The following is a 26576-nucleotide window of genomic DNA, read 5'->3' as shown; positions in this document are numbered from 1 at the left end:
GCTCCATTGGTCTTTTTGTGTTTTTTTACCCACCTTTACCTCCGTGACGGTGAGATATCGTGATGTTCTTATTGGGCTAGTGTAGCTCACTCCTTATTTAACCATTTCAGATCAGGAAGACATGGTTCCCGAGCCCGTTCCGCAGGAGGACGACGAAGGGGATGCCTAGAGACTCTGTAGTCATACTTATAGTTTTATTTTCGAGTTTCTCTCTTAGTTAGTTTAATCTTTTATATTTTAAGTACGTTTTTGATTTTTCGTGTAAGGGATGTTAACTGAAATTTTGATCTCGCTTCCGCATTTGATATATTTAAATACTCATTTCATTTTAATATTTCCGGGGCCGTTACAATATTCGAATTGAATTATTTATATATATATATATATTATAATTTCAGAATTATTTGTATTGTGTGACAATTAGTATCATATGCATATTGAAAATATAAATTTATTAAAAATAACATTTCAATTTAAACAAGTTATGTTTAAAATAGTGGAATAAGAAGAATAATTAAATAAGTCATTAGGTTTCTAAATATATTATTTTATAAACTTAATTATCACTAAACCTAATTCTCAATTATTTTTTCATCATCGTCATTTTTATCAGTCTTGTTTGTTCTCTCCTCGCTTCTTCTTGCCCTTGGCTTCTTCATTCTCAATCTTTTTGGCTTTAAGAAATTCAGTCAACTCGGCAAGTACTTTCTCAACATGGTCGTTCCTCATCAATTGCTCGGCCACTTCAGCTGGTGTGACCTCTGTCGAAAGGATTGCCTCCTCAATTTCGTGAAAAAGAGGATGATCTTTAACCCCCAAGTAATTAGAAGCAAGAGTTCTAAATCCGCAAGGATTGCAATAGGACATGTGAATGTGTAGGTCCATGCGTCCTGGTCGTAACAATGCCGGATCTAGTTTGTCTTTATGATTAGTTGTGAAAATAATAATCCTCTCGTCTCCACAACTTGACCATAGCCCGTCAATGAAATTGAGCAAACCCGATAGCGTTACCTGTGCAATAAAAATAATAATTTTAGATTGAACAAAAAGTCTTTTGTGGGCTCCCCCATGCATGCATGCATGACCCACCAAGGACTTGCAAATCCATGCCCAAAAGTTTTGACTTTGGGAAAAGTTGTGAGTTGGTGTTGAATAAAAAAGGCAAAACGCAGCGTTTCTTAACCTCCACTACTGGTTTAACGGTTGCCATTCTACACCTTTAAACTTTATTTTTTTCCCGTAAATTATAATATTAATTTAATTTATTAGTATATTAATAAAAATGTCATCACTAACTTGCATTTATTTAAATTAAAATAAGTTTTTAAATGAAATAATCACAATCTGTCAATAAGTTATTGAAAAAAAATGCATTCTTTTATTTATTTTTTAATTGCAATCAAAGAAAAACCCACCATAGAAATCATGGAAAAATTATTGAAGAGGATTTAAATTAAAAGAAAAAGAGACAAGAGACTCGGAAACTGAATGATTGACTGACCTGTTTCTCAGGATACCGATGTGGGTCTGCGTTTCTAGCCTCCGCCAATCTATCCTGTAGCTCGATCGTACAGTCAATGTCCTCCACAACCAGAATCGACCGATTAGCGGTTGCAACCAGCAGTCGTCGGAGCTCAGAGTTGCACCGGAGCTCCGTCAATTCCAAGTCATAGATATCAAAATTCAGGTAATTCGCCATTGCAGCGATCAAACTCGATTTCCCCGTTCCCGGTGGTCCGTACAGCAGATACCCTCTTTTCCAAGCTTTACCCACCTTCTTATAATATTCCTTCCTCCTCACAAACCGCTCGAGGTCCTCCAGTATCGTGTTCTTCAGTTCTGGATCCATAGCCAAAGTATCGAAAGTTGCAGGGTGATCGAGATTGACTGGAACCCACGCGTCGGCTAGGTTTCCGTACATGTTTTGTTCGTCAAGGGTGAAGATTTTAAGCGTCTTCAGTTCTTGTTTGATTGCTTTCGCTTGTTTGATTACGAAGGGTAAGTATTGGGTAATCACCATGTCTCTGTATTTTTTATGGAAACAGAGTTCGAAAGATCTGACCTCTGATCGGAGCGTGGAATTGATGTCGCGAGGGTTGTCGAAATTTCTACTACTCTGGACTTGATGACAGACCAGAGCCCATTTGAGTTTGATGCCATTGAAGACGTCTGTTACTTCTTCTTCGCGGTCAATGGCCAACACCAGGTTGTTCTCTTTCTCGGGTTTGATCACTTTGAGCCGGCGAGTAGAGGGGGAGATCTTGCCGCCGAGATAAATCTCCGCAGATTCGTAGATGTGGTTGTTGACTAGGCCGTCGAACTCGTCGATCACCATTGTCATTTGAGAGGAGAAACAGGTGAAGAACCGGCGGAGGCCGAAGGTGAAATAGCACTGGAATTCTTCCGGGAGTAAATCTCGGGCTATTGAACGGACCAGAACGGCGGTGGCGGCGAAAGAGGCTGCCGCGGTTAAGACTGTCTTTACAGTGGCCAGACTTGTTTCGGTTGTGGAGGTGGAGGCCATGGATGATTGAAATTTTTGTAGAAAGACGGGAGACTGGGGTATAGACACTTCGCTGTAGGTACCTATATGTATACTTGGAAGAATATAGATGTGGGGGAGTCCAGAAAAACAGTGATGGAAGAAGCTTTCTTAGTTTGACAGTTGACCGTCGATTCTTCATACCAGTCCAAAAGTTAATTTAAAAAATTGTTTTGGAAATAATAAATATTTATTTTATAAATATTTTTATTCATGTTCATGTATATTTTTATGAATGAATATACAAACATGTAAAAATAAAAAATAAATAAATAAAAGCTAGAGGATGTTTTACTTGACAACAAATCTGGAGATAACAAAATTGCTATCTAACCCTTTTCACATATAAGTAAATTAATGTATGTGTACATGTATACATTTACATGTACATATATATATATATATATATACACACTAATATTTATGTAAACAAAAAAAAAAAAATTAAGGAATTATCATTATTTTTAGCAGTACTATAAATTCATAAATTTATTATCTAACCCTTTTAAATATAAGTAAATTTAGATATGTATATATGCATATATTTACATGTATATATATATACACACACACATATACATGCTAACGTTCTTGATGACTTTGACAAGTCTATAACTTGAAGCGCACGAAAAATCAAAGAAAAATCTTTTTTTAAATATATATATATATATATATAACATGAAACTGCTTGTATAAAAAAAATAGAAATAATTTCATTTCATCATTTCTTTTACTTCAAGTGCAATAGGGTTTAATTGTTATTGATGGAATCACGGTGAATTACTATGATTTTAAAAAATTAAATTATTTAATTTAAAATAAAAAATATAATATTTGATTGATAAAAAAAAAAAAAAAAATTATAATTTTACTAATGAAAAAAATTCACATTCTCAACCAAAATTTATTTCATTGACCAGAAACAGAACAATGTAAACCTGGTAATACACCATAATTCCCATTAAATTTAATTCTCATCAGTTAATATTGAGAGCAGATTTTATTGTCTGTAACTCTGTTAGCACCTTCTGAAATCCCTGAACTAATTCTTCATACTGTGATTTTGGAATCTGATACATGATTTTCTTACCTCCTCCTTCTTGTTCATTTTCAAGTTCGCCAGAATTTGGTGATTCCTGAATTGATCTCAGATTTGTTATTAACCTTGCCATTGCCTCGATGTCAGTTACACTACTTCCAGTGCTATCTTGAATTTCATATCTCTCTGATGAACTCTCAGCTGTCCTATTTCGACTCGTTCTTTGAAATTCTTCCATCTCCATTTTACCATCTTTAAGACCATGATGCTTGTTATTCGATGAGTCCTTTTCGGTGCGGAATTGCTTGGCCAAATTTTCCGGAGGAGGATCAAGATTAACAGGAGCAGCATTGCTCATTTCAGGGGATAAAATTGTTGGGATGTCGTTACCTTTCCATCTTTTCTCCAGTTTGCTAGGTAATGCTTCTGAATTTCCAGCCAAGGAATCTGGAGAAGAAAAATGCATTGTCAACTTCTTTTTTCCGCTTTGAAATTAAGAAGTAAATGAAAAAATTCAATAATTTACATGTGTTTTAGAAGAGATAATGCATTATGAACTTTTTTTTATTATTTTAAATCGAATAATTTTATTTTTATAGTTCAAATGAGTTAGAAGAACTTATAAATATAAAATATTTCATTTTAAAATTTTGTCAGAAATTTTTCTATAATAAACATTTTTCATGTCGTCTTCTTCATTTGTGTTCTACAGAAACGTAATAATTTTTCGAGAAAATCAAGCAGGAAGTGAAAAGTAAATACCATTCATCTTCTCTCCTTTTAGAGTCTGGGACTGGACTTTTAGGATCTTCTCAGGCAAATCAGGATAACTCTTCGTTTCTCTTGAACTTTTCATATGTGTTTTGTTACTCTTGTGTCCTGTACCATCCTTTGTTCTATCTGAACTCTTTGATATCATTTTATAACCCCTGGAAGTCCTTTCTCCCTTTGCTCGGAGTAATATTCCTTGGATCGGATTTGTCTCTGCCAGCATTTCCTTTAACTGTTTTGATTCGCCTTCGGAAGAACTAGGACTTGCAGGACTGCCATTTTGATCATGTCCTGCTCTTGTCCTCTTTGTCATTGTTCTAGAACTGGACAAAGATTTGGCAGCTCTATTTAATTTACCTTCGCTGGTTTCTTGATATCCCTTGATTGGTCTGGATCGATTTCTGGGATCCTTTTTGGTTGGTGCAAATTTAACCGCCTTGCTAGTTTTGGTTCTTGTAGATTGCTGCTGAGAATCCTGCTTGTTTTCAGCTTGGAGAGTCAAGACTGATTGCCTCCACCACTTGAGGTATCTGACTGTAAAATCTGCTTCGGAATATCGAGATGGGACATACAAGAATCCAACTGTAATTGGCTTGGCATAATCTTTCCAGGCTGTTTCTGGAGTCTGAATTGATTCAGGAACAATTCCAGGAAGATCCTGATCATATCCAAATTGTAATGATACACGGTGTGGAAAATAAGGTTGCAGACATCCAAATCCGATGAGCCTGGAGACTCTCAGGCACCTAGCAAGTGACACAACACCCCTGTCTGAAGACGGATCAATTGATACCCATGAGTCTTTTTCGACATAAAATTTAGGCAGACTCAAATTTTTTAGAGGTTTTGTGTAAGGTCGCCAGCGAAAATTTTCTCTGGCAGAGTCCAGGACTGATCTGATATCATCCAATCCAGGTGCTAAACCTTTCTGGTGCCATTGAGCTAATCTTGGTTCTCCAGGCTTTAATGAATTAGGCAATGGCTGCAACTCAATAATTCTCTCCCAAGCCCAAATCTGTACACACTGAAATGGTGATAAAATCATCAAGTTTTCATCCTCAGAACTACCAGGTTTGCTGGAATTAACAATTCTCTCTTTCAGGAGGCCTAGATCTCTGTAAATACTGGCAAGGACTGCTGGTGCTAGTGCAATTCGAATGCCTCTCGCTAGCTGAATTGCGGTAGGAAAAACATTTTTGCGAATAATTTCATGCTTAGTTGGAAAAACGAATCTTGACAACCATACAATGAGGAAGGCTTCGTGCTCGAGTTTAGATCCGGAGTTCATGAATTCCTTCATCCAGGCATCCTGGCCTGGCTTTTTCGTGTTGGTGGTGTTGGCAATTTCTTTCCTAGCTTTTCGAAGCTGTTCCTCCGTTCCTTTCAGTTCATCTCCCCTGAGGGGATTCAGAATACTATTCCCAACAGCAGAGAATCCCCCGGAAAAGATCATATCCTCCAGGGTGATGCTGGCTTCACCCCATGGAAAAATAAATGTGTTAGTTATCGCAGACCATTTCTCCACAAGACTGAAAATTAAATCTTCATGTTTCTTAATCTGATACTTGGAAGCCAAGATTGCTTCGTAGATACCGGCTCTCCTCCAAACAGACTTGTGAATTTCAGCCATGGAATCCACCCATTGTATCCATGTTGGGGACGGAGACCTCCATCCGCAGAAGGAGACCTTCTCGGTCCATTTCCTAGTCTGATCGGATGAAGAGAATGTGTGTAGAGGGAGCTCGGAAACTGGATCATCAATGGAGGTAATGGTGTAATTTAGGAAATGTCCTGTCCGCAGAGTGGGCATTCCACCACCTTTTCGTGACATGAGAGCTTCCCTTACATGGACAATGTGGTCGTCATGATCAGATGGAAGTCCATCCCTTCCTGAGTTGAGATGGATGGACTCCATGGGAAAAATTTCTGGTAATTTGATTCAAGATAGGAGTAAAGGAAATCTTTTATTTTGAGAACGGAATTTGGATGAACTGTAGAATAATGTTTAATTGCAGAAGTCTTCTATTTTAGGAGCTCTTCTGTTGCGAGGAATTTACCTTATTTGCATTCTGATATAATAAGAGATAGAGGTGGCACATGCTGTCCCAAAGAGCTGCTTAATCTTTTACCAGTCAAGAAAATTTTTCAAGGGAAATCACAGAATTGTCTGTTGGACGATTCTGTAGGTGCATCATGACACATATATATGTATATGTGTGGTTGTTTGTCTGTAATATATCCTCTCAGTTTTATTGCACTAGAATCATGGTAAGACTATTATCATTTTATATTAATTACCACACGTACACGATGCATGGCGTTGTCCTTGAGGTGGTGCTATATATAGATGTAAGCAACAATATACATAATATAATACACGAGTAAACATCTAAAAAGATCATGTAATGGTGCGGTAAGGGGATTAATAAACAAACTTAGTGTATGAAAGTAAACAGAGAATCTCTGTAACCAAATATATCTATATATATAAATTAGAAAATAAGAACACAAACGTAATAGTGTTCTCTCCCTCCTGGAGCCCAGCATCGTTCCGGCCCTAGAGCTTTTTTGTATCAAAGAAAAACAACCATACCCAAAATTGAATGCCTCGAATACTCATTTTATTTCTGTCAATAAGTATTAATTATATTATTCTGTCCTGACTTAATCACAATTGAAACCTCTAAAATTATTTATCATATAAATGATACTGATCAATATATTATTATCAATTGGGTTTTTTGTTAAACAAAGCCCGATACTTCATTTTATTAGTCCAATCAAATCCGTAAAAACTCTAGAAATTTAAAAAGAAATGCATATAATAATTTAAGTGCGAAAACGAAATAAAAGTTAAAGTTAACATCTTTTACACGATAACTCAAAAGTAGTAACAAATATCACGGAACAAATTTTTTTGAAAGAAATACGAAAAATGAAAAGAATAAAGGAAACTATAAATTATCTAGGGTTTACTCGTAGCCTTCTTGCGGATCGGGTTCGGAGAATGAGTCCTCCTGATATGAAATGATTAAATAAGGAGTGAACTATACTAATCCAGTAAGGACATCACAATACATCACCGTCACAGAAGTAAAAGTTGGTAGAAAACCAAAAACAATCAATGGAGCACAAATTTTAAACAAATTCATTTATCAATAATAAAATCATTTACCGTCCACTTACCGCAGTGAGATTTATAAAAATAATTTATGAAAACAATAACATTATAAATATCATGATTTCATATATAATCTGCAACATAACACATATTATACTTTTATATTCAAATCATCAAACAACAATTGCCATTTTTTTTATCAGCCTACTATTATCTATAGGGATCCATATGGGTGTCCCCGCTATATGTGAACCATTTCCATTAACAATTTAAATTCCAAGGCTGTCCCCATATCTCGTCCGGTATGAGCATCAAGATATTAAATCTCAATACCCCCTCCGGTATGAGGGTGAAGCGGGCCGTCCCCATACCCCATCCGGTATGAGACAACATTCACGGTAGGGTTCCCTATGAATCCGGTCCGTCCACCATCTTTCAGGATATCTAGTGAGACTGTTACCTTATATGTTTATTAGATCACATCCATTTCCTGTTTATCCTTAGTCTTCGTTACCAAATTAAACACAAAGACATAAACAAGTAACATGCATTCAACAATGCAATCATATCTTATATGCTCAAAATCAAACAGTAGTCAAATAAGACAATAATACATGCATTTAAACCCTAAACTAGATATTATCATGCCTTTAAACTATAAAATAAATCAACAGAAATCAACAGAGAACAATGTCCGATTCGGGCTTCATTAGCAATCTGTTATTAATTATGCATATTTATCTAACTTGTGCAAAAGACCGTATTCTTATTTATTCAAACTTCACATTTATGATAGGAAATAGAGTGAGAGGTCCTTACTTGATTCGACGCCGAAAACTAGATGGTTACTGTGCCTATGGGCGGTTCCTGGGTTTCCTGAATTTTCCTTCAGGAACTGAAACGCACTTATGGTACCTACAAGTGTCCCAAATAAACCCAAAAATAAGACCCAAGGTCCACTAGGGCAATTTCGGAATTCCGGCATGGCGGCTCTGCCGTGCTCCGGCGACGGTGCCACCACTCGCAGCGGAGATCTGCCTCGGGTTGGCTGATTTCGGCCGAATTCAGCCGAACTTGCACCGGTTCCTGCGACAAAATACACTTAGGGCCCTCGGTGGATCGAAAAAATATAGAAAATTGAAACTCACCGGTGGTGGGGCTCTCCGATGCAGCGGCTCCTCTAGCTCACGTTGCGGTTGAGTTTTTGCTTCGGTTAACCTGTAGAGAAGGAAACGGTGGTCACAACGGTAGAAAAATCACATCGAACGGGAATCGAAAAAGTCCTCATCGGAGGCGTTTTTTGAAACATCCCGCCGCTGAGCTTCAGCGGTATTCTTCAGCCAATCGGCCGGTTCTTTCACTCAAATTTAGTCATGAGTGCGTTTAAAATTGAATTTCGTGCAAGAGGAGAAATTTTATCTCGTTTGGTGGTCGAAAATTGCTCCGGTATCGCGACGGGTGGCGGCAGTCAGCTCCCCGACGGCTGGCCTGTCTTCTCCGACGAGGGACTCTGGCGGCTAGGGTTAGGGTTTGGGTGCGGATGGGGTTATTTATACCCATTCGCTTTTGATCTGGGTCGTCCATCGCTTTTAATCTGAACCGTCCGATCGCGATTAAATAGGGAGTGAATCTGGGGTCATTCATCGCGATTCAGTCTGGGCCGTCCGTGCGCGATACAATCTGGGCCGTCCGTGCGCGATGCAATCTGGGCTGTCCATGCGCGCGGGAACGGATCTCAGCCATTTGATCGCGCGCACGCGGATCGCCCACGTGGCTTCTCCCGCGTGGCCTCCCGCGTCAGCGCCTCTGTCACCTAGCGCGTCCTGGTTGGTCGAGGCTGTTGACCAGGCAGCTGATGTGGCGTAATTTTTTTAAATTGCGTTTTGACTTCCAATTTATGATTTTCCTTTCAAAAATACTTTCAGAATCTAAATTTTCACCAATTTTCTCCAAAATTATTTTCAATTAAATTTTTAACCAATTTTTATCCTATTTATTATTATTATTTTCATTAAATTAAATTAAAATTTAATAATTTAAATTAAAATCATATAAATAATAATTATATTTATATAAAAATAATGATACTTAATTTAAAAAAAAAAAAAGAAAAGTTGGGTGTTACAAAATCAACCATAAATCACTGTAATTAATAGCATTAGAATAATGTGTAATTTCTAATTACATTATCATGATACCACTGCATTGTCAGATTTGAATTAATATCTTGCAGTAGATTCACAGGAACAAAATTTTTAATTTATCTTCTATTTTTACATGTAAGCATAGGTTAAAATAGATTTAATAATATTAAATTTGATAAACATCAACTTACATTAAATTATCTTTTTAAAAGAGCAGCAAGTTCATTTAATTAATATGCATATACGGCTGGAATTGAATGAATTTTTTTTTTTTTGTCCCCCAGATCCAGAAATTTAGACAAAAGAATTTTTGAAAAATATACTGATCTTCAAATAATTAAGTCGCATTTTTTAATTCTTAGCTTAGCTGAATAAAAACGAAAATATGATATAAATTGGATAAAAGTTTTAAACAAAAGTAACATTTTAAATTTAATTCACTTCATACTAAATTGACTGTCTATTTACAAAGGAGGGTACAAATTAATCACTATAAACTTGAAGATATTAAGTAGAATTCATTGGAATATCAAACAATTAAGATGTAAGAAGATAAACAAATATATTATTAAAGTAATAGCAACAAAGTATTGATTTCTGATACTGAATGTATTTTTTAATTTCTAAATTATAAAAAAATGATAAAAATAAAATAAACAATAAATAAATATATTATTAGAATAGTATTAGCAACTACGGATATCTAAAACTGAATATATATCTTTTAATTCCGTAATCATATTCATCATCTTTTGGTTAAAGCTAATAAATCTAATCTACACTTGCTCATAAATTCAAAAACGTACTTGAAAGTCTCTTTATGAATTAGTAATTTTTAATTAAATATGAATTTGAGGAAAATGGTATCATATGACAATAAAGTAATATTAATTCTCTAATGATATTAGTGGATATCGCAAACTGATCATTGCCAAATATTACTCACAATATGATTGTTATTTTAAGTGGAATCATACGACCATCCCCTCCCCTCCCCTCCCCTCCCCCCCTCCCGAGGCACGATGGACTGTCACCTTGTGTATTTGCAACATGCTGCTACAGCAGGTAGCACTCAACTTCATTTCATTGTTTCCTATCACCAACAAAGTACTAAATTGAAATCCCAGAAACATTTCAGGTGAGCTGGTTCCACTCCATTCGAACAAACGTTGCCACTTTCGTCCCATCAATATTCTCCACCTTTCCCAAAAAAGCAAGAGTTTGCCACTCAAAAGTTAACACAGCTTCAATAGTTGGGTCACCATTCACAATATATAATGGCGCAACATAAAGATTTGTCTTTCTACATAAACAGGCATTATAACGTCTACCGTGGCAGGCATCTTGCCGTCACTACACTAAAAGCATCAATCTAGCTTGGCCTACTTTGAATTTCAAGTCCGAATCATGATTATATATATATATATAAAACAATAGTAATAATTATAATTGAAAATCATCATAATCAACTAGCTAAATTCTTTAATCAATCCTTTAAACTTATCTCAATTTTAGCTCAGTTCAAAGAGATTATAAGAACGTTTTTTCGTAACGAAATAGAAAAAAAAATATCATTTCTATCATAAGCCAAAAATATCCAACTTTAAATCTCTTGTATCCAGAAATAATACTCCGTGCATATAAAATGTACCAACTAAATCCTTATTCATAGCCCTTGAGTTATTTCTCCTTATCAAGAAAAGTGAAGATGTTGAATCTGTCAAAGGAAAATCTATACATCATAGAGTTTAGGTACCTTGACATGATCACAGTTGCAATGCTTTCAATTGGTGTAACAATTCTATTATCAAAAGCTTGGACAAAGATCAAAACTAGGAAAGGCGGCATTCCTGGTCGGCTTGGATTACCTTTGCTAGGTGAGACCTTTGCTTTTCTTTCAGCTACTAACAGCACAACGGGATGCTATGAATTTGTTAGACTCCGACGGCAGTGGTAAGTAATTGTTTTGTACTTAGTCAAACTTAGTAGCTTCCATCACCTACCTAATTCCGAATGTATTTAAGATCAAGTGACCATACTTTGCCTGTTTTAATTCTAGAACAATATTGGAATTCTAGAAAGAAGCTAATCAAATTAGTTGTAGAGCAAGCTTGAGTCACTTGTGCACCACAAAGGTGTCAAGCGAATCATATAAAAGTACTAAATTAATTAGCATTTTTCTTGTTTGATCTGATTAATTATGTTCTTTCAATAGAATTTGAATGCTATACCTCAGATTAATTTTGGTCACCTCACCTCCTTCCCTCCTCTCCTCCCAAGCCCCTAAAGAAAAAAAATATCATAGAAAGAAATGTATATGTAATGTAAATATCATTGTCACCAAGAAATGATCAAGAGCATGTAAGATTGATGACTGTCATTAAAGCAGGCATGGGAACTGGTTCAAGACGAGGATATTTGGTAAGATCCATGTGTTTGTCCCAAACACAGAAGGTGCAAAAATAATTTTCGCTAATGATTTTGTGCACTTCAACAAAGGATATGTGAAATCAATGGCAGATGTTGTCGGAAAGAAGAGCTTGCTATGTGTACCACATGAAAGCCACAAAAGGATCAGGCATCTGCTATCTGAACCTTTCTCCATATATTCTTTATCAAACTTTCTTAAGAAATTTGACACAATGCTCTGCCAAAGGCTGAAGAAAGTAGAAGAAAACGGGAAAAGCTTTTCGGTCCTTGAGTTCAGCATGAAGGTAAAAACTCCACAGAGCATCCTGACGATGTTGTTCTTATTAGGATGTAACTTATAAAAGGTCAACACCCAACATAGACTTTTTTATTCCAAGATTAGCAACTTTGAATGATTAGAAGAAGTGAAGGCAAAAATGTTTTAGTTACACGCAGTTTACTAACTAACCTCTTCGTTAATATTATCTAACAGGTGATTTTCGATGCCATGTGTGACATGCTGATGAGCGTTACTGAGGATTCCTGGTTACGGCAACTTGAAAAAGATTGTGCAGATGTTTCACATGCCATGTTATCAATTCCTGTAATGATTCCAGGCACTAGATACTACAAAGGCATCAAGGTAAGACAAACAGATATGCACGAACAGGCATTAGAGAGCCAGAAAGCTGAGTACCCTCCACTGAAATTATAGTGCAACGCGTTGCTTTTTTTATTTTCCATGTTAAAGGAAATGGAAGGAAAGAATTTGGTTCTAAATCATAGATAAAACTGTCCATACTAAAGGATTTCCTGAAACAGGCACGTAGAAGACTCATAAAATCCATCAGTGAAATGATTGCTAGAAGACGAAGGGGAATAGAATTCCATCAAGACGTCTTGCAATCCATTCTACAAAGGGACTCATATCCATCCACTGAAAAACTTGATGACTCGGAAATCATTGACAACTTGTTGACATTAATAATTGCAGGACAAATAACCACTGCAGCTGCAATGATGTGGAGTGTCAAGTTCCTGGATGAAAATGAGGAAGCCCAGGACAGGCTCAGGGTGAGTTTTTACAGACTCATTCTGCACTGTGATTGATCACTACTCTAAATTAAGGAGTTTTCAGAAATATGTCTAAGAAGATTATCTAAATCCTGTGTCATCTATGAACTTGTGAAAGCATTTTTGAACTTGTCATCCCACTAAACCGAAAAGGAAAACAGAAAAATAGAAAGAGCACTAGGCCTTAACAATTTCCTCAGCATTTTGGGTCAAGCAGATCTACTTCTATAAGATAAAAATATTTCCCCATAAAGTATATTATAGTTGTGTTTCAATTTCCTAAAGAATAGAACTTGATCCAAAGGAAGGTAACTGAGATTCATCTGACCTACAGGAAGAACAATTGTTGATAGCCAAAAATAAGGCAAATGACGGCTCACTTACCTTGGAAGATCTTAACAGCATGTCTTATGGATTAAAGGTCAGAGAATACTCATCAAAACTATTCCATGCAGAAGAATGATATTAGAAGATATGTTCACGTACAGACTCAAAAAAAAAAAATAAAACATTCATTAAGCATATGCATTTTGTGGAGAAAAAGTCTTAATACCTTTTTGTCATGCATTTCCCAGGTTTTCAAAGAAACACTGAGGATGTCAAATGTTTTATTATGGTTCCCGCGTGTGGCAATTAACAACTGCATACTAGAAGGTAACTTCCTGCAAATCTTCATTGTCCAATTTAAAAGAGAAAATGCAGTTTTCAATGGAGAAAACTCCACCACTCTCCGGGTAAAATACATTATTTTCTGTCTTTAGTTTACTTAAAAAATGTCCTACTACTCGATCGGTACCAAAATTTCACCATTCAAACCTTTACTGGAAATGTTTCTCCAAAGAGCTCCTAGACAGTATAACTTTTCCATTTCAAATTTTTCTTCATGGAAATGCGTTTATTCATACTTCTGCATGTTGTGCAGGGTTTGAGATAAAAAAAGGGTGGTACGTAAACATAGATGCAACTTGCATACACTACAACCCCATTCTGCACAAGGATCCCATGCAGTTCAACCCTTCAAGATTCAATGTACAGCTCCTTATCATCTCCCTTGACTATTGCACACTACTGACCATAAGCATCATATATAAATGATTTTTCTGTATCTCCAGGAAATACAGAAACCATATAGTTTCATACCTTTTGGATCAGGTCCCAGGACATGCCTAGGGATGAATCTAGCTAAAGTGATAATGCTGACCTTTCTACACCATCTGACCAGTAGATACAGGTAAGTTATATATCTCATTATCAAAATTCTCTCATGTTACAGTCACATCTCATTTCCCTTTTGTTTTATAGGTGGACAGTTGATGATCCAGATCCCAGCCTAGAAAAGAAATCACATATTCCTAGATTGAAAAGTGGCTGTCCTATGACCCTAAAGGCCTTGAACAGGGAGGAATAAACTTGTACAGCTTAGGACAATTGTCACTATCACACGTCAGAAGTGAGTCACAGTCCAGAAAAAGGCACATATCAGAAACACAAGCAACATTCTTCTGATGAAGAAACATGTAATGCTTCATAATGTTATCTTCCTAAGAGAACCATTATCACGTGGATGGTTTCATGACTAAACTTCAAATGAAGTTAAACAAAAAAAAAAAAAAAAGAGGGAGAGAGACATTAAGTTTATCATGCATTAACTGCATTAACAATTTTTCACTGGAAAAGAGAAGGTAATCTGTAGATATGAGCACCCATACCTGAAAGAATGCATAAGCTTTTCATACCGTTCCAACTACAATCTCAAAATTATAATGTTTCCAGGAAACCCAGCTCCTCAGGATGTGCCAAATGGCGACTTTTTTATTATAGAAATCAGAGCTATGAGATAACCCAGAACTTTAAAAGAAATGCCAGATGTCAAAATAACAGAATCACATCACTACGAGCCAATAACAATGTAAATATAAATTCTTTAACTGAATAACTTGATATGAAAAATGGCATTCCAATAAACCGAAAGAAATCACCCAAAAGTCACATCAATCTTGGCACTGAGAGCTCAGAAGTTCCCACCTTGCAACTACCGAAGAAACCATCTTGGCATTTGCCAGCTTGACCCACATGGAAGACACTTCTAAAACAGATCGAGAATAGATTTGCAAGAAAAAATATTGAGTAAGCATTTCGATATTCCTTACTTTGCATTCAAACTAAAGAGCTTTAAGTTGTCTCAATTTAGAAAGTGACAGCTTCAACCAATGTCATTGTTCAGGTGAGGATCAACCAATGCCTAAACGACCTGTACTTGGAGTTGATGGATGATGTCAACTTGCACACAGTAACAGGTTAGAATAAATTGCCAAGGTTCTGAATTTTTTTCAAGAAGAGAACCTGAAAAGTTTTTCTCTTTCTCTTTCATAAAAACAAAGATTTATTCAAAATATATCCTTAAATACCTCAATTCTTATTGACATGAAATAGTGATAGAACTTTACTCAAGCTTTAAAAATAAACATTTTATTGTTCACAATTTAAGGCTCAAAAGAAGAAAGGTGCAGACTTAGAAATGGTGCTAAAGCATCTAGCTTCATTATGAAACAGCATATTGAAATTCACTTAAGCGAGATTGATTTATATTGTTGCACTGTGATTGTTATAGCCTGCTCAACTGGTAACCTCTCCATGCTTGACGCACCATAAAACCCATGGACTCCCTCAGTTCTCTTAAAAATAAACTCTGCCTCTTTAGGACCAGATATCGGACCTAAAAATTGTGCCAATAAAATATAAGAAATGACCATGTTAGATTAAAAAATCTAAATAGCAAAAGACTGGCAAATGAATACCAACCTTCAAAACAATTGTGAGTACAAAAGGTTAGAGTAACAGAAAGAAATGGAATAGCAATTATTGAGAATGTGAAAGATATAAAGGCTGAGAATAAATTTTGCAAAATCAAAAGGATCACTTTAGTCAGTCATTCGAATTGCAAAATCAATAATGTAACTATGCACCACTGGGATTTGACTTCATAAGGGCACATTCGTCTGAAATTGTACAACAAAAACCATATTCTAGTATAAAACAGGCAATGCAATTATATATGTCGTTACCAACACAGGACTGTATAAGAAAAACCATACTATAGTATAAAACAGGTCCCGCAATTATATATGTTGTTACCAACAAAGAACTATCAAAATTTCATTTAGAATAGCCAAAAAGGCTTTTCCAAAATACCTCCATGACAGAGCACAATGACGTCGGGATTTATCCTGTGAGCAGCATCTGCAATAGCTTGTACACGAACAACACTTTCCTCAATAGAGACAGATGTTTTTGCACCTATAGACCCAGACGCAGTGAGGCCCATGTGGGCAACTATGATATCAGCACCAGCTTTTGCCATTTCTGCAGCTTCATTTTGGTTGAAAGCATATGGGGTTGTCAAGAAGCCCAATCTATGTGCTTTTTCAATCATCCGAACCTCCAGGCTGACCATCAGGAAACAAAAACATTAGCTATGGGCCGCATTTATTGCAAAAAAAGATATCTCAAGAATTTGATGTATTCTTTTAAAAAGACCTACCTATATCCCATTCCTGTCTCCTCTAGATTTTGCCTAAAAATTCCATCAAAAAGCCCAACAGTTGGAAAATTTTGCACCCCACAGAATCCAATGGACTCTAACTGCTTAAGAAAATAGTCCATACGGCGAAAAGGATCAGTTGCACATACTCCGGCGAGAACCGGTACCCCTTTGACCACCTAGATATTAACAATAAATCATAGAATGAGCTGGAAACTTGCTTTCCATGTCTACCAGATGACTATTAATGGGTATCTCAACAACTGTTGTGAATGACTAGTGACCTTGTTACCTAAAGATCAGGATAACTAACAGAAAGTAATAAAAAACAGAGCAAAACAGTAATATCAACTCATTAATTTATATCCTTTTCGAGGAGAGAGAGCGGTCAGATGAAAGAATAGTTAAACTGAGCTAAGAGTACAGATAATCACGAAACCTTTCCCTTTAGTTCTAGATAATGCATGTAATTGGAACTCACTGGCAGAACTTCATTGGCCATTTCCAGCACTATTGCATTCGCATCAGCAAAAGGCAATAAGCCTGCTAAGGACCCTCTTCCTGCCATGCGGAAACGCCCTGAATTGTACAAGACTATCAAATCAACACCACCAGCTTCCTCAAACTTTGCAGATATTCCAGTACCTGCACCTGCCCCTATTATGGGTAATCCTTTATCTATCCGATCTTTCAGTTGCTTCAATGTTGTTCGAGTTCTTTGCAAAGTTTCTATAATCAAAAAAGAAAAGGGAAATCAGGCCTTTGTCCCCTCTGACATAAAGCTACGTGATTAAGATAACAACACCATGCTCAACTGGAAGCACTCAACCTCAATCAAACCACACCCAGATGAGACAATTATTATAATAGGAAAAGATAAAAATTATTTTCTTAAAGTTACCATACACTTCACATTTTCCTGTATAAACTAAATCAATTATATAGTTCACTAATTTTTATAATGGGAAATGATCCCTATTTCAACCTGGCATTGCATCAGGGAAATCACTGGGGCTGTAATGTAAGGGCCCAGTTCTCACTGCACTTGTGTTAGATAAGGATTCCTCGCAAAAGTCTTGGCTGGGTTCATGAGAACCAATATGAGGAAGACTTGATTTTGCAGGGCTCTTTGAACAGATCTCCAAAAATGAGTTAACCAATTCTTCTGCAAACTCAGGGTCATTGATGTGATAAGGGTACACCTTAACCTATCAATAAACAGAAACTTTGCAAGTATACAAGGTAAATTCAAAAAGGTAATGCATTAAGACATGAAAATGAAATCTGCCAATGGGAAAGATCAAATTATTTATACACAACACTTAATGAGCAACAATATACCTGCCGATCTTCATTTGTCTGAATAAGCCTCTGCATTTCATTTATGAGAGCGGCAGTGGCATCAGGATCATAGAAAGGCTTCCCTGGTGCATCCAGAGCAGAAATACCCTTTTGTGGCAGGCAAACACAAACCTTTGATGCTGATTTATTCAGCTTATCTGCTATAAATCCAGCAAATTTCTTGTTTTCATCAATTGTAGTTCGCATGAGTGACACCTGTTATGAGTACTCAATATAGGAACTGATAACTGTCATATATATTGTGACATAATTTCCTAGCTGGTGATCATCACAATCAAATTACAATAGGAGGGCATACCTTTTGAGCGCCTTGAGAATAGAAGCACACAAGTAAAAATATACATAAAAAGAAACTATTATACTGTAAACAAAGTATATAAATCAGAGTGAAATATCACCTGCTCATTATGTACATGAATCTTTCGTTGCTGAAAAATAGACGGTATTGTATCTTTAGCTCCAAAGTTCACCATATCTAAAGCCCCTATACTCAGAACCAAGGGTATTCTTTTCTCTATCATGATATCAAAGCGGGAACTGTCACAAGCCATCACACCTCCAACCACATAATCAGCAACCTCAGTTGTTGTGATGTCTAAAACACTCTAAAGAAAATAAAAAGTCCAATCACTGAAAGACTAGAATCATGGATAATTAAAAAAAATCATAATAACATAGCACAAAAGATTAACTCCATCAGCAAGCTGCGGTCCAAATAAACTGGCTTTCCAACTTGACCAACATTAAGCTTTGAAGGAAACTACAGACTGTCTCAATCATTTACTTCTAACATTTACCTGAATAAATCCCTCTCTAATCAGGATCTCCATGGCTCTGCCCCCTATCCCAGTGGCATGGAAAACCAGTGTCTCGTAACCTTCTTTGAGCAATCTTTCGTTGACAGCATTTACACATGGAGTTGTTACCCCAAACATCGTAATACCAACAGTACATTTGTTACTTGGGCTATCAGCATGTCTACATCTCTCAAGTCTTCCAATCACCATTCCAGCGAAAGCAGCCCCAGCATTTGATAACACAACCCTGCTAACACTGTTAATCCCACAGACATCCACAACTGATGGAAACAATATCAAATCCGACGTTCCAATGTATGGTTCAGTTTGACCGCTTGCTACGGTTGACACAATGACCTTAGGCATTCCAATTGGAAGAGATCTGAAAGCAGATGATATTAAAGACGTACCCCCACTGCCTCCAAGACCTATAGCTCCAGCAAGAACACCTTTATCATTAGCCTTTTTAAGAAAATTTTGTAGTGCTTGACTCATAATAGCAACCGCCTCTCCTCTATCATCAGGGAGAGTGGCTAGCATTTGTTCAACAGATCCAGAACAGAATGATAGAATTTCCTTTCTACTCACAAAAGGAAAATCCCCTAAATTCTCAATCTCCTTTTTATCATGACTGACAGAAACATCGAGAACCACAGCTTCTACCTGCACTTCCAAAAACAGTATTATACCTCACTTCCGAATACCGGAAGAAGAACCTAATGGAATGGTCGAATTACGCAGAACGCAAACAAACTCGACAATGAATGCCAACTGCCAAGACAAATCTCAACACCAAATCGCAAACTCAGTGCGTTAAAATTATGAATAAAGTCTATTGTCAAATTGAAATGCTAAATTCAAATTCATAGCATTAAGCACTGCGACAAGAGATCGACTCATTTGCAAAAATCCCTTTTAACCTAATCAATTAAAACTATTTAGTTAACATTGTAATCACTTGAGCGACATCTGGACCATAACGATTCAGATTAACAAAGTATTTCCACACAAAAAAAAAAAAGGAAAGAGATGAATGAATCTCATTTTTGAGGTAGACTAATACTCCATGCTTCTAGAATAACCGGCATGACTTGCATACACATGCGCATATATGCAGTTCACGTACAAGAAACATGTGAACACAAAGAGAAAGTACCTTAGAAGATGACTGATTGGAGAAAGCGGTGAGGTTGGATCGGACGCAATCAGAAAGGAACCGAAGCTCCTCGAGTTTTGTATCGGCCGTTGCAACACAGAAAACTCTAGGAGTACTACCTTGAACTGCCATTCCCCGAAACTCAGAGACTACGTTTCAGGACGAGTTGAGATTCACTGAGTTGGATGGTTTAAGAAATTTACTGGCTCTTCAGGTATAAAGTCCAAATCTGTATGGTAGAACCTATCGCGCGTTGTTAAGATTAATTAATAAATTTGTTAGTTTAATTATAACCGTTTTTGGATTTTTTCTTTTTGTTCTCTTCTGCCACAGTACAATGTCAGTGGCAATACATGTTTTCCTGCTATAATGTTTTGTTTTCCTGCTGTAATGTTTTCTTTTCTTGCTGTTTTGTTTTCTTATGTTAAGTTACAACACTAGTGACAATATATGTATCCCTGTAAACAGTAAAATATTTTAGAAGAAAGAAAATATTTTTCTGGTCTTTTGCTCTTCCTTCTTTTCTATCAGTCTTTTCTTCTTTTCATTTGCTCTTCCTTCTTTTCTATTATGGTATCAGAGCAATGAACCTTTAACCAACATCTATCAATAGTTGAGCTACGAAGCATTTGATCTCTAATGGCTAGAGATCAGTTTGATGACCTCCAAAACCCGTTCTTCCTTCACAGTGTCGACCACCCGGTTTAGTTTTGGTGTCCAATCTTCTCAATGGCAACAACTACAACACATGGGAGAGAGCAATCAGAATAGTACTAACAGCCAAAAATAAATTGGGATTCATAGATGGAACCTACGATCAGCGGAGCAACACTGACTCCCATGCTATAGCTTGGTCGCGTTGTAACAGTATGGTTGTTTCTTGGTTACTGAATGCTATCACCAAGGAGATAGCTGACAGCTTATTATATCATGAAAGTGCGCAATCCATCTGGACCGATTTACAGCTTCGTTATCAGCAGAGCAATGCGCCATGTATCTACTAATTGAAACAGAGCATGAACAATCTTACTCAAGGGTCACTCAGCATCAACACATACTACACACGAATGAAAACAATCTGGGACGAACTCAAAACCTTTCAACCAGCCCCAACCTGTAACTGCGGAAACATGAAGGCGTGGAATGATTATTAGGAACAAGAGTTTGTGATGACTTTCTTAATGAGATTAAATTCCTCCTATGCTGCTGTTAGAGCCCAGATTTTGATGATGGAATGCTCTCCATCTATTCTGAAAGTCTTCTCGCTGGTGGTGCAGGAGGAGCGACACCGTCTAATCGGGTTCGACACACACGCAGAAACGGGTCACGGTTCCGGATCCTCTGTTGCCCTAACTCAAGGAAGAAGAAGACACACCTGTTCACACTATGGGCTTGTGGGCCACACTGTGGACAGGTGTTACCGCCTGCATGGCCACCCACTGGGCCTTAAGCCCAATCCCAAAATGCGTTTTAATGATGGAACTGTCCATTTCCAAAGACAGACCCGCAATGCCTCAGCTGTTTTTGATGAGGGGCCAGTCCAAACGAGGGCCCAAGCCCGTAACCCACCAGCTGTCTCTTGGCCCACTCCTGGAACTAGTTTTTTTAACCCGTCTGGCCCTCAATCTAGGCTCGGGTTCTTCTCCGCCAACCAAACCTTGGCCCATAAAGTTTCTTTCCCAGAACACACTTCTTCCTCCTCCTCGGGCATTCACCCGATCGCAAGACCAGTGTAGAATTTCACCGCCTCTGTCGACGACTACTTACCGACATCTAATTTTGCTGCTTCTGTCGATGACTTAAGCATATCGCAAATTCAGAACATTATTGCTCACCTAAATGCATGTCTTCACCAACCTTACTCTGTCATCTCTCCTGACAATCTATCTCTCTCCACAAGTCATGCCACCCTTGATCCTCACGCGGCAGGTATATCCTACACACCTTTTTGCCTTTCCAACTTCACACACACACTTACCTCTGAATGCTGGATCATTGACTCTGGAGCCACACATCACATTTGTTGTACACCCACACTTTTCACACACTTTAAAAATGTACATCCCATCCCAGTCACTTTACCAAATGGTAGTTCAGTGTTAGTCAATCAAGTTGGAAGTACACCACTCACCGACACCCTAACTCTACATGATGTTCTCTTTGTCCCTCATTTTTCTTTTAACCTTGTCAGTGTCAGCATGTTGACCACCACCCACAACTGCGCAATTGATTTTTCTCTTCATTCTGGTGTCATCCAGGACCGCACTCAGGACTTGTTGATTGGGAAGGGTAGATGCATTGGCAACCTCTACTACTTAACCACCAGATGTTTTTCTTTTCCTACTGTTTATTATGTTTCCACTCACTCTAAAAGTAGCCTATGACATTTTAGATTGGGTCATCCTTCCTATGTAAAACTTCAGTATATTAATGAAGCCTTACAAATTTCGAATATTTCTCATTGTAAAGTTTGTCATTTGGCTAAGCAACGTAAATTATCTTTCGTTTCTAACAATAGATTATCTGACCATCCATTTGATCTAATCCATATTGACATTTGGAATCCCTTCTCCCCACCCACTATCGAAGGGTACAAATATTTTCTCACAATAGTTGATAATTGCACTAGAACTACTTGGGTGTATCTTATTCGTCAAAAGTCCGACGTTCTTACTATTCTCCCTGAATTTTATACTCGTCTACTTACACAATATAATGTTTCCATTAAATCTATGCGATCTGACAATGTGCACGAGTTGAATTTTCATTCTTTTTTCAAGTCAAAGGGTATTGTTTCTTACCATTATTGTGTTGAGACTCCCTAAGAAAACTCTGTTGTCAAACGTAAACATCAACACATTTTAAATGTGGCACGTGCTTTACTGTTTCAATCCCATATTCCTCTTGTGTATTGGGGCAATTGCATCTTGACTGTTGTTTACCTAATCAACCGTACACCTTCCCCCTTGTTATCTAATAAAACTCCATTTGAACTATTAACTCAAAAAAAGCCTTCCTATGATCACTTGCGCACCTTTGGTTGTCTATGCTACTGTTCAACTCTTGATAGTCATCGCCATAAATTTTCACCTCGTTTTAGGGCGTGTGTCTTCCTTGGTTACCCTTCGGGTTACAAAGGATATAAACTTCTTGATATAGAGAGCAACCAAATTTTCATCTCACGTAACGTCATTTTTCATGAACATATCTTTCCGTTTCTTTCCTCTCAATCACCTGATCCCATTCACAATGATTTTTTTCATGATCGTGTTTTACCTGTTCCTCTCCATACATCTACACACTCCTCAGGTTCTCTTGATACACCTGTTCGCTCACAACATGAGTCCTCCCAAACATCCTTATCTCGCCCACTGCGTATAACACGACCACCCTCTTATTTGTCTGACTATCACTGCTACCATACAAATACCCATGCACTTTATCTCATTTCTTCGTTCCTTACTCGTACCAAACTTACCCCCCAATATCACAACTTTATCAGTGCCATTTCCTCCCACACTGAGCCTACCAACTTTTATGAGGCTAACCAGTCCAATGTTTGGATGAATGCTATGAACGTGGAGCTACATGCCTTAGAGGACAATAACACTTGGTCCATTGTTTCCCTCCCTCCTGGGAAGAAACCTGTTGATTGCAAGTGGGTTTACAAAATTAAATATCAAGCTGATGGGACCATAGAACGATACAAAGCCCGTCTGGTTACTAAGGGCTACACACAACAATTTGGCATCGATTTTCTTGACACCTTCTCTCATGTTGCCAAATTGGTTACTGTCAAAATTTTACTTTCACTAACTGCTATCCATGGTTGGCGCCTGACTCAGTTGGACGTCACCAACGCTTTTCTACATGGTGACCTTCACGAAGAAGTTTATATGAGTATTCCTCCAGGCTATTCTCTTCGAGAGGGGGAGACTTTTCCACATCAACTTGTTTGCCGCCTACACAAGTCAATCTATGGGTTGAGACAGGTTTTCCGACAGTGGTTTCATAAGTTTTCACAAACATTACTTCAAGAAGGCTTCCATCAGTCACAATGTGACCATTCTCTATTTTTCAGACAACAAGGTAAAACCTTCCTAGCATTGTTGGTGTATGTCGATGACATTGTTATTGCCAGTAATGACGATCAGACTATCGAAGAGCTCAAAGCTACACTCAGAAAAAATTTAAAATAAAAGATTTGGGAACTCTCTGATATTTTCTTGGATTTGAAATTGCAAGAAATGACACATGAATCACCTTGTGCCAAAGAAAATATGTGTTGGATCTGTTAACTGAGACTGGATATCTTGGTTGTAAACCCTCATCTATTCCTATGGATCCTAATATCAAGATGTCTAAAGATGATGACGAACTTCTGAGTGATATCACCAGCTATCGGCGACTAATTGGAAAACTGTTGTACTTAACCATCTCTCGCCCTGACATATGCTACTCTGTCAATAGATTGAGTCAGTTTCTGGCTGCTCCTAGAATCAGTCATATTCAAGCCGTTTTACGGATTCTCCAGTACATCAAGAGGACCCCTGGACAAGGTCTTTTCTTTCCTTCATCATCTGCCATTCAGATTAAGGCATTTTCTGATGCTGATTGGGGCACATGTCCTGACACTAGAAGATCCCTCACTGGTTATTGTATTTTTCTTGGGTCTTCATTAGTCTCATGGACATCAAAGAAACGGTAAGTTATTTCTCGGTCATCTGCTGAAGCCGAATATCGCTCCATGGCCAACACTACTTGCGAAATCGTTTAGATTCTGAAGTTGTTACGAGACTTAAAGGTTCAACACCAAGGCCCTGCATTACTTTACTGTGATAATCAAGAAGCTCTACACATTGCTTCAAATCCAATGTATCATGAAAGAACAAAACACATTGAACTTGATTGTTACTTTGTTTGTGAGAAGATTCAAGATGGTACCTTGAAGACGATGCACATATCCACTCGAAATCAACTAGCAGATTTAATGACAAAGGCCCTTCATCCTACGCAATTCGACAATTTGTTGAGCAAGATGGGTACAATAAATTTGTACTTCCCATCTTGAGGGAGAGTATTAAAAATAATTAATAAATTTATTAGTTTAATTGTAATCATTTTTTTGTTTTTTCCTTTTTGTTCTCTTCTGCCACAGTACAATGCCAGTGGCAATACATGTTTTCCTGTTGTAATGTTTTCTTTTCCTGTTGTTTTATTTTCTTCTGTTACGGTACAACACTAGTGACAATATATGTATCCCTGTAAGCAGCAAAATATTTCAGAAGAAGGAAAATATTTTTCTGGTCTTTTGCTCTTCCTTCTTTTCTATCAGTCTTTTCCTTATTTTCATTTGCTCTTCCTTCTTTTCTATTACGCGTATATTCAACGAAATGTTCCCGTCCGGGAACTCCAACGACTGTATTTTAAACGAAGCGAGGTGGCGAGGCGGCATTTTATTATCATAACAAATTTAATAATTAATTATTATTTTATTGTTTTAATTTGATTATTTATTAATTATTCTAATTAATACAACAAAATTACATTATATATATAATAAATAGAAGAAGAATTTTGGTGAAATTTTTTATTTTTCTATATTTGAATTTGTTTACATTATAGAGCAGACCGGCCCGGGTTCATCATAACGGTCCAGATGGACGAGAGCGACTCTCTCACACATTGGGTAGTTATGAGGATAAGGGATTATTTGGGGGGGTTTTGTGTCGGGTTGTTTCTGCTCTGTCTTCTTCTCTTCAGCCTTCTTCTGAGCCTCTTGCGGTTTAGGCGGTGGCGGAGGAGGCCCGACGCTCACCACCTCCACAAATTTACCGACTTTCCTCGTCCGCACGATGATCTCGTACGGGTCTGCATTTCCAGTCACTGTCAGTGTCCCCTTAGCTGCATCCACTTCAACTTTATCAACACCTGCACCAATTTAATTTATTCTCTTTAAAAAAAAAAAAAAAGAATTGATCTAATAATATGTATATGTATATACCCACGTGTATATATATATATATATATATATATATTGTGATACTGACCTTGGAGAGAAGAGACTGCTTTGAGGAGTTTCTTCTTGCATTTATAGCATGAAATATCAACCTTCAACACAGTCCTTTGCACCATGGAGGAAGAAGAAGAAAGTGTTGTGTGTATATTACAAGTTTATTTAACAAGTTTATTTAAAGGAGAATCTGCCGTCCAAAAGGATTCTTTGGTTTGCTCACCCATCCGAGTTTGTTCATCTTCCATGGCTGGGTCAATTTTGTTTGTCTTCAATCCTTAAATTGCATATTATTTGATTCATAATTAAATTAATTTTTATTGGTATCATTAGTTTTATAATTATAAATATATATTTTTATTTGTTTATAAAAACTTATGAATATAAATTTAAATTGGATATTGGAATAATACTTGTAATAATAACATTTTTAAATTTTTATTACATTTATATCATATTCTTATTCTTATTTGATTAAATCAGAATTTGAACAAAATATAATATTAGTATTAATTCATTTCTTGATTTTTATTCCTTTTAGCTATGGCAAAATCAAGACTCTAATTCTAATATGATGGGAAATGATATAATTGAATAAACTATATTC

At 37.0% G+C, this 26576-nt stretch overlaps 4 protein-coding genes across 4 annotated transcripts; 1 reads left to right on the top strand and 3 right to left on the bottom strand.

Moving 5' to 3' along the window:
* Positions 1-435: 435 nt before the first annotated feature.
* On the bottom strand, positions 436-2631 carry LOC110822470 (P-loop containing nucleoside triphosphate hydrolases superfamily protein). The gene is made up of 2 exons (XM_022052601.2): positions 1502-2631; positions 436-1011 (listed from the first exon to the last, which is right to left on the bottom strand). The coding sequence occupies exons 1-2, from the start codon at positions 2522-2524 to the stop codon at positions 610-612; spliced, it is 1425 nt and encodes a 474-aa protein (XP_021908293.2). The 5' UTR covers positions 2525-2631; the 3' UTR covers positions 436-609.
* Positions 2632-3422: 791 nt separating this feature from the next.
* Positions 3423-6343, bottom strand: LOC110824453 (uncharacterized). The gene is made up of 2 exons (XM_088217364.1): positions 4344-6343; positions 3423-4028 (listed from the first exon to the last, which is right to left on the bottom strand). Exons 1-2 carry the CDS (start codon positions 6265-6267, stop codon positions 3520-3522), a joined length of 2433 nt encoding a protein of 810 aa, XP_088073490.1. The 5' UTR covers positions 6268-6343; the 3' UTR covers positions 3423-3519.
* Positions 6344-10914: 4571 nt separating this feature from the next.
* Positions 10915-14610, top strand: LOC110822301 (abscisic acid 8'-hydroxylase 3-like). The gene is made up of 9 exons (XM_088217363.1): positions 10915-11570; positions 12007-12331; positions 12520-12669; positions 12849-13100; positions 13435-13521; positions 13676-13754; positions 14023-14129; positions 14213-14331; positions 14403-14610. Exons 1-9 carry the CDS (start codon positions 11326-11328, stop codon positions 14506-14508), a joined length of 1470 nt encoding a protein of 489 aa, XP_088073489.1. The 5' UTR covers positions 10915-11325; the 3' UTR covers positions 14509-14610.
* Positions 14611-15495: 885 nt separating this feature from the next.
* LOC110822249 (TIM-barrel signal transduction protein) lies at positions 15496-26112 on the bottom strand. Its single transcript, XM_022052309.2, has 12 exons — positions 26007-26112; positions 25575-25887; positions 21837-21839; positions 19957-20071; positions 18801-19463; positions 18402-18608; positions 17983-18198; positions 17627-17849; positions 17123-17370; positions 16642-16820; positions 16293-16546; positions 15496-15816 (listed from the first exon to the last, which is right to left on the bottom strand). The coding sequence occupies exons 1-12, from the start codon at positions 26089-26091 to the stop codon at positions 15665-15667; spliced, it is 2658 nt and encodes an 885-aa protein (XP_021908001.2). The 5' UTR covers positions 26092-26112; the 3' UTR covers positions 15496-15664.
* Positions 26113-26576: the final 464 nt, after the last annotated feature.

The sequence above is a fragment of the Carica papaya genome, chromosome 4 (assembly GCF_054855325.1).
Source record: "Carica papaya isolate Zhongbai chromosome 4, ASM5485532v1, whole genome shotgun sequence".
Taxonomy (NCBI): Eukaryota; Viridiplantae; Streptophyta; class Magnoliopsida; order Brassicales; family Caricaceae; genus Carica; species Carica papaya.
Note: the sequence above shows the minus strand (reverse complement) of the source record. Positions and strands in the feature narration are given on the sequence as shown.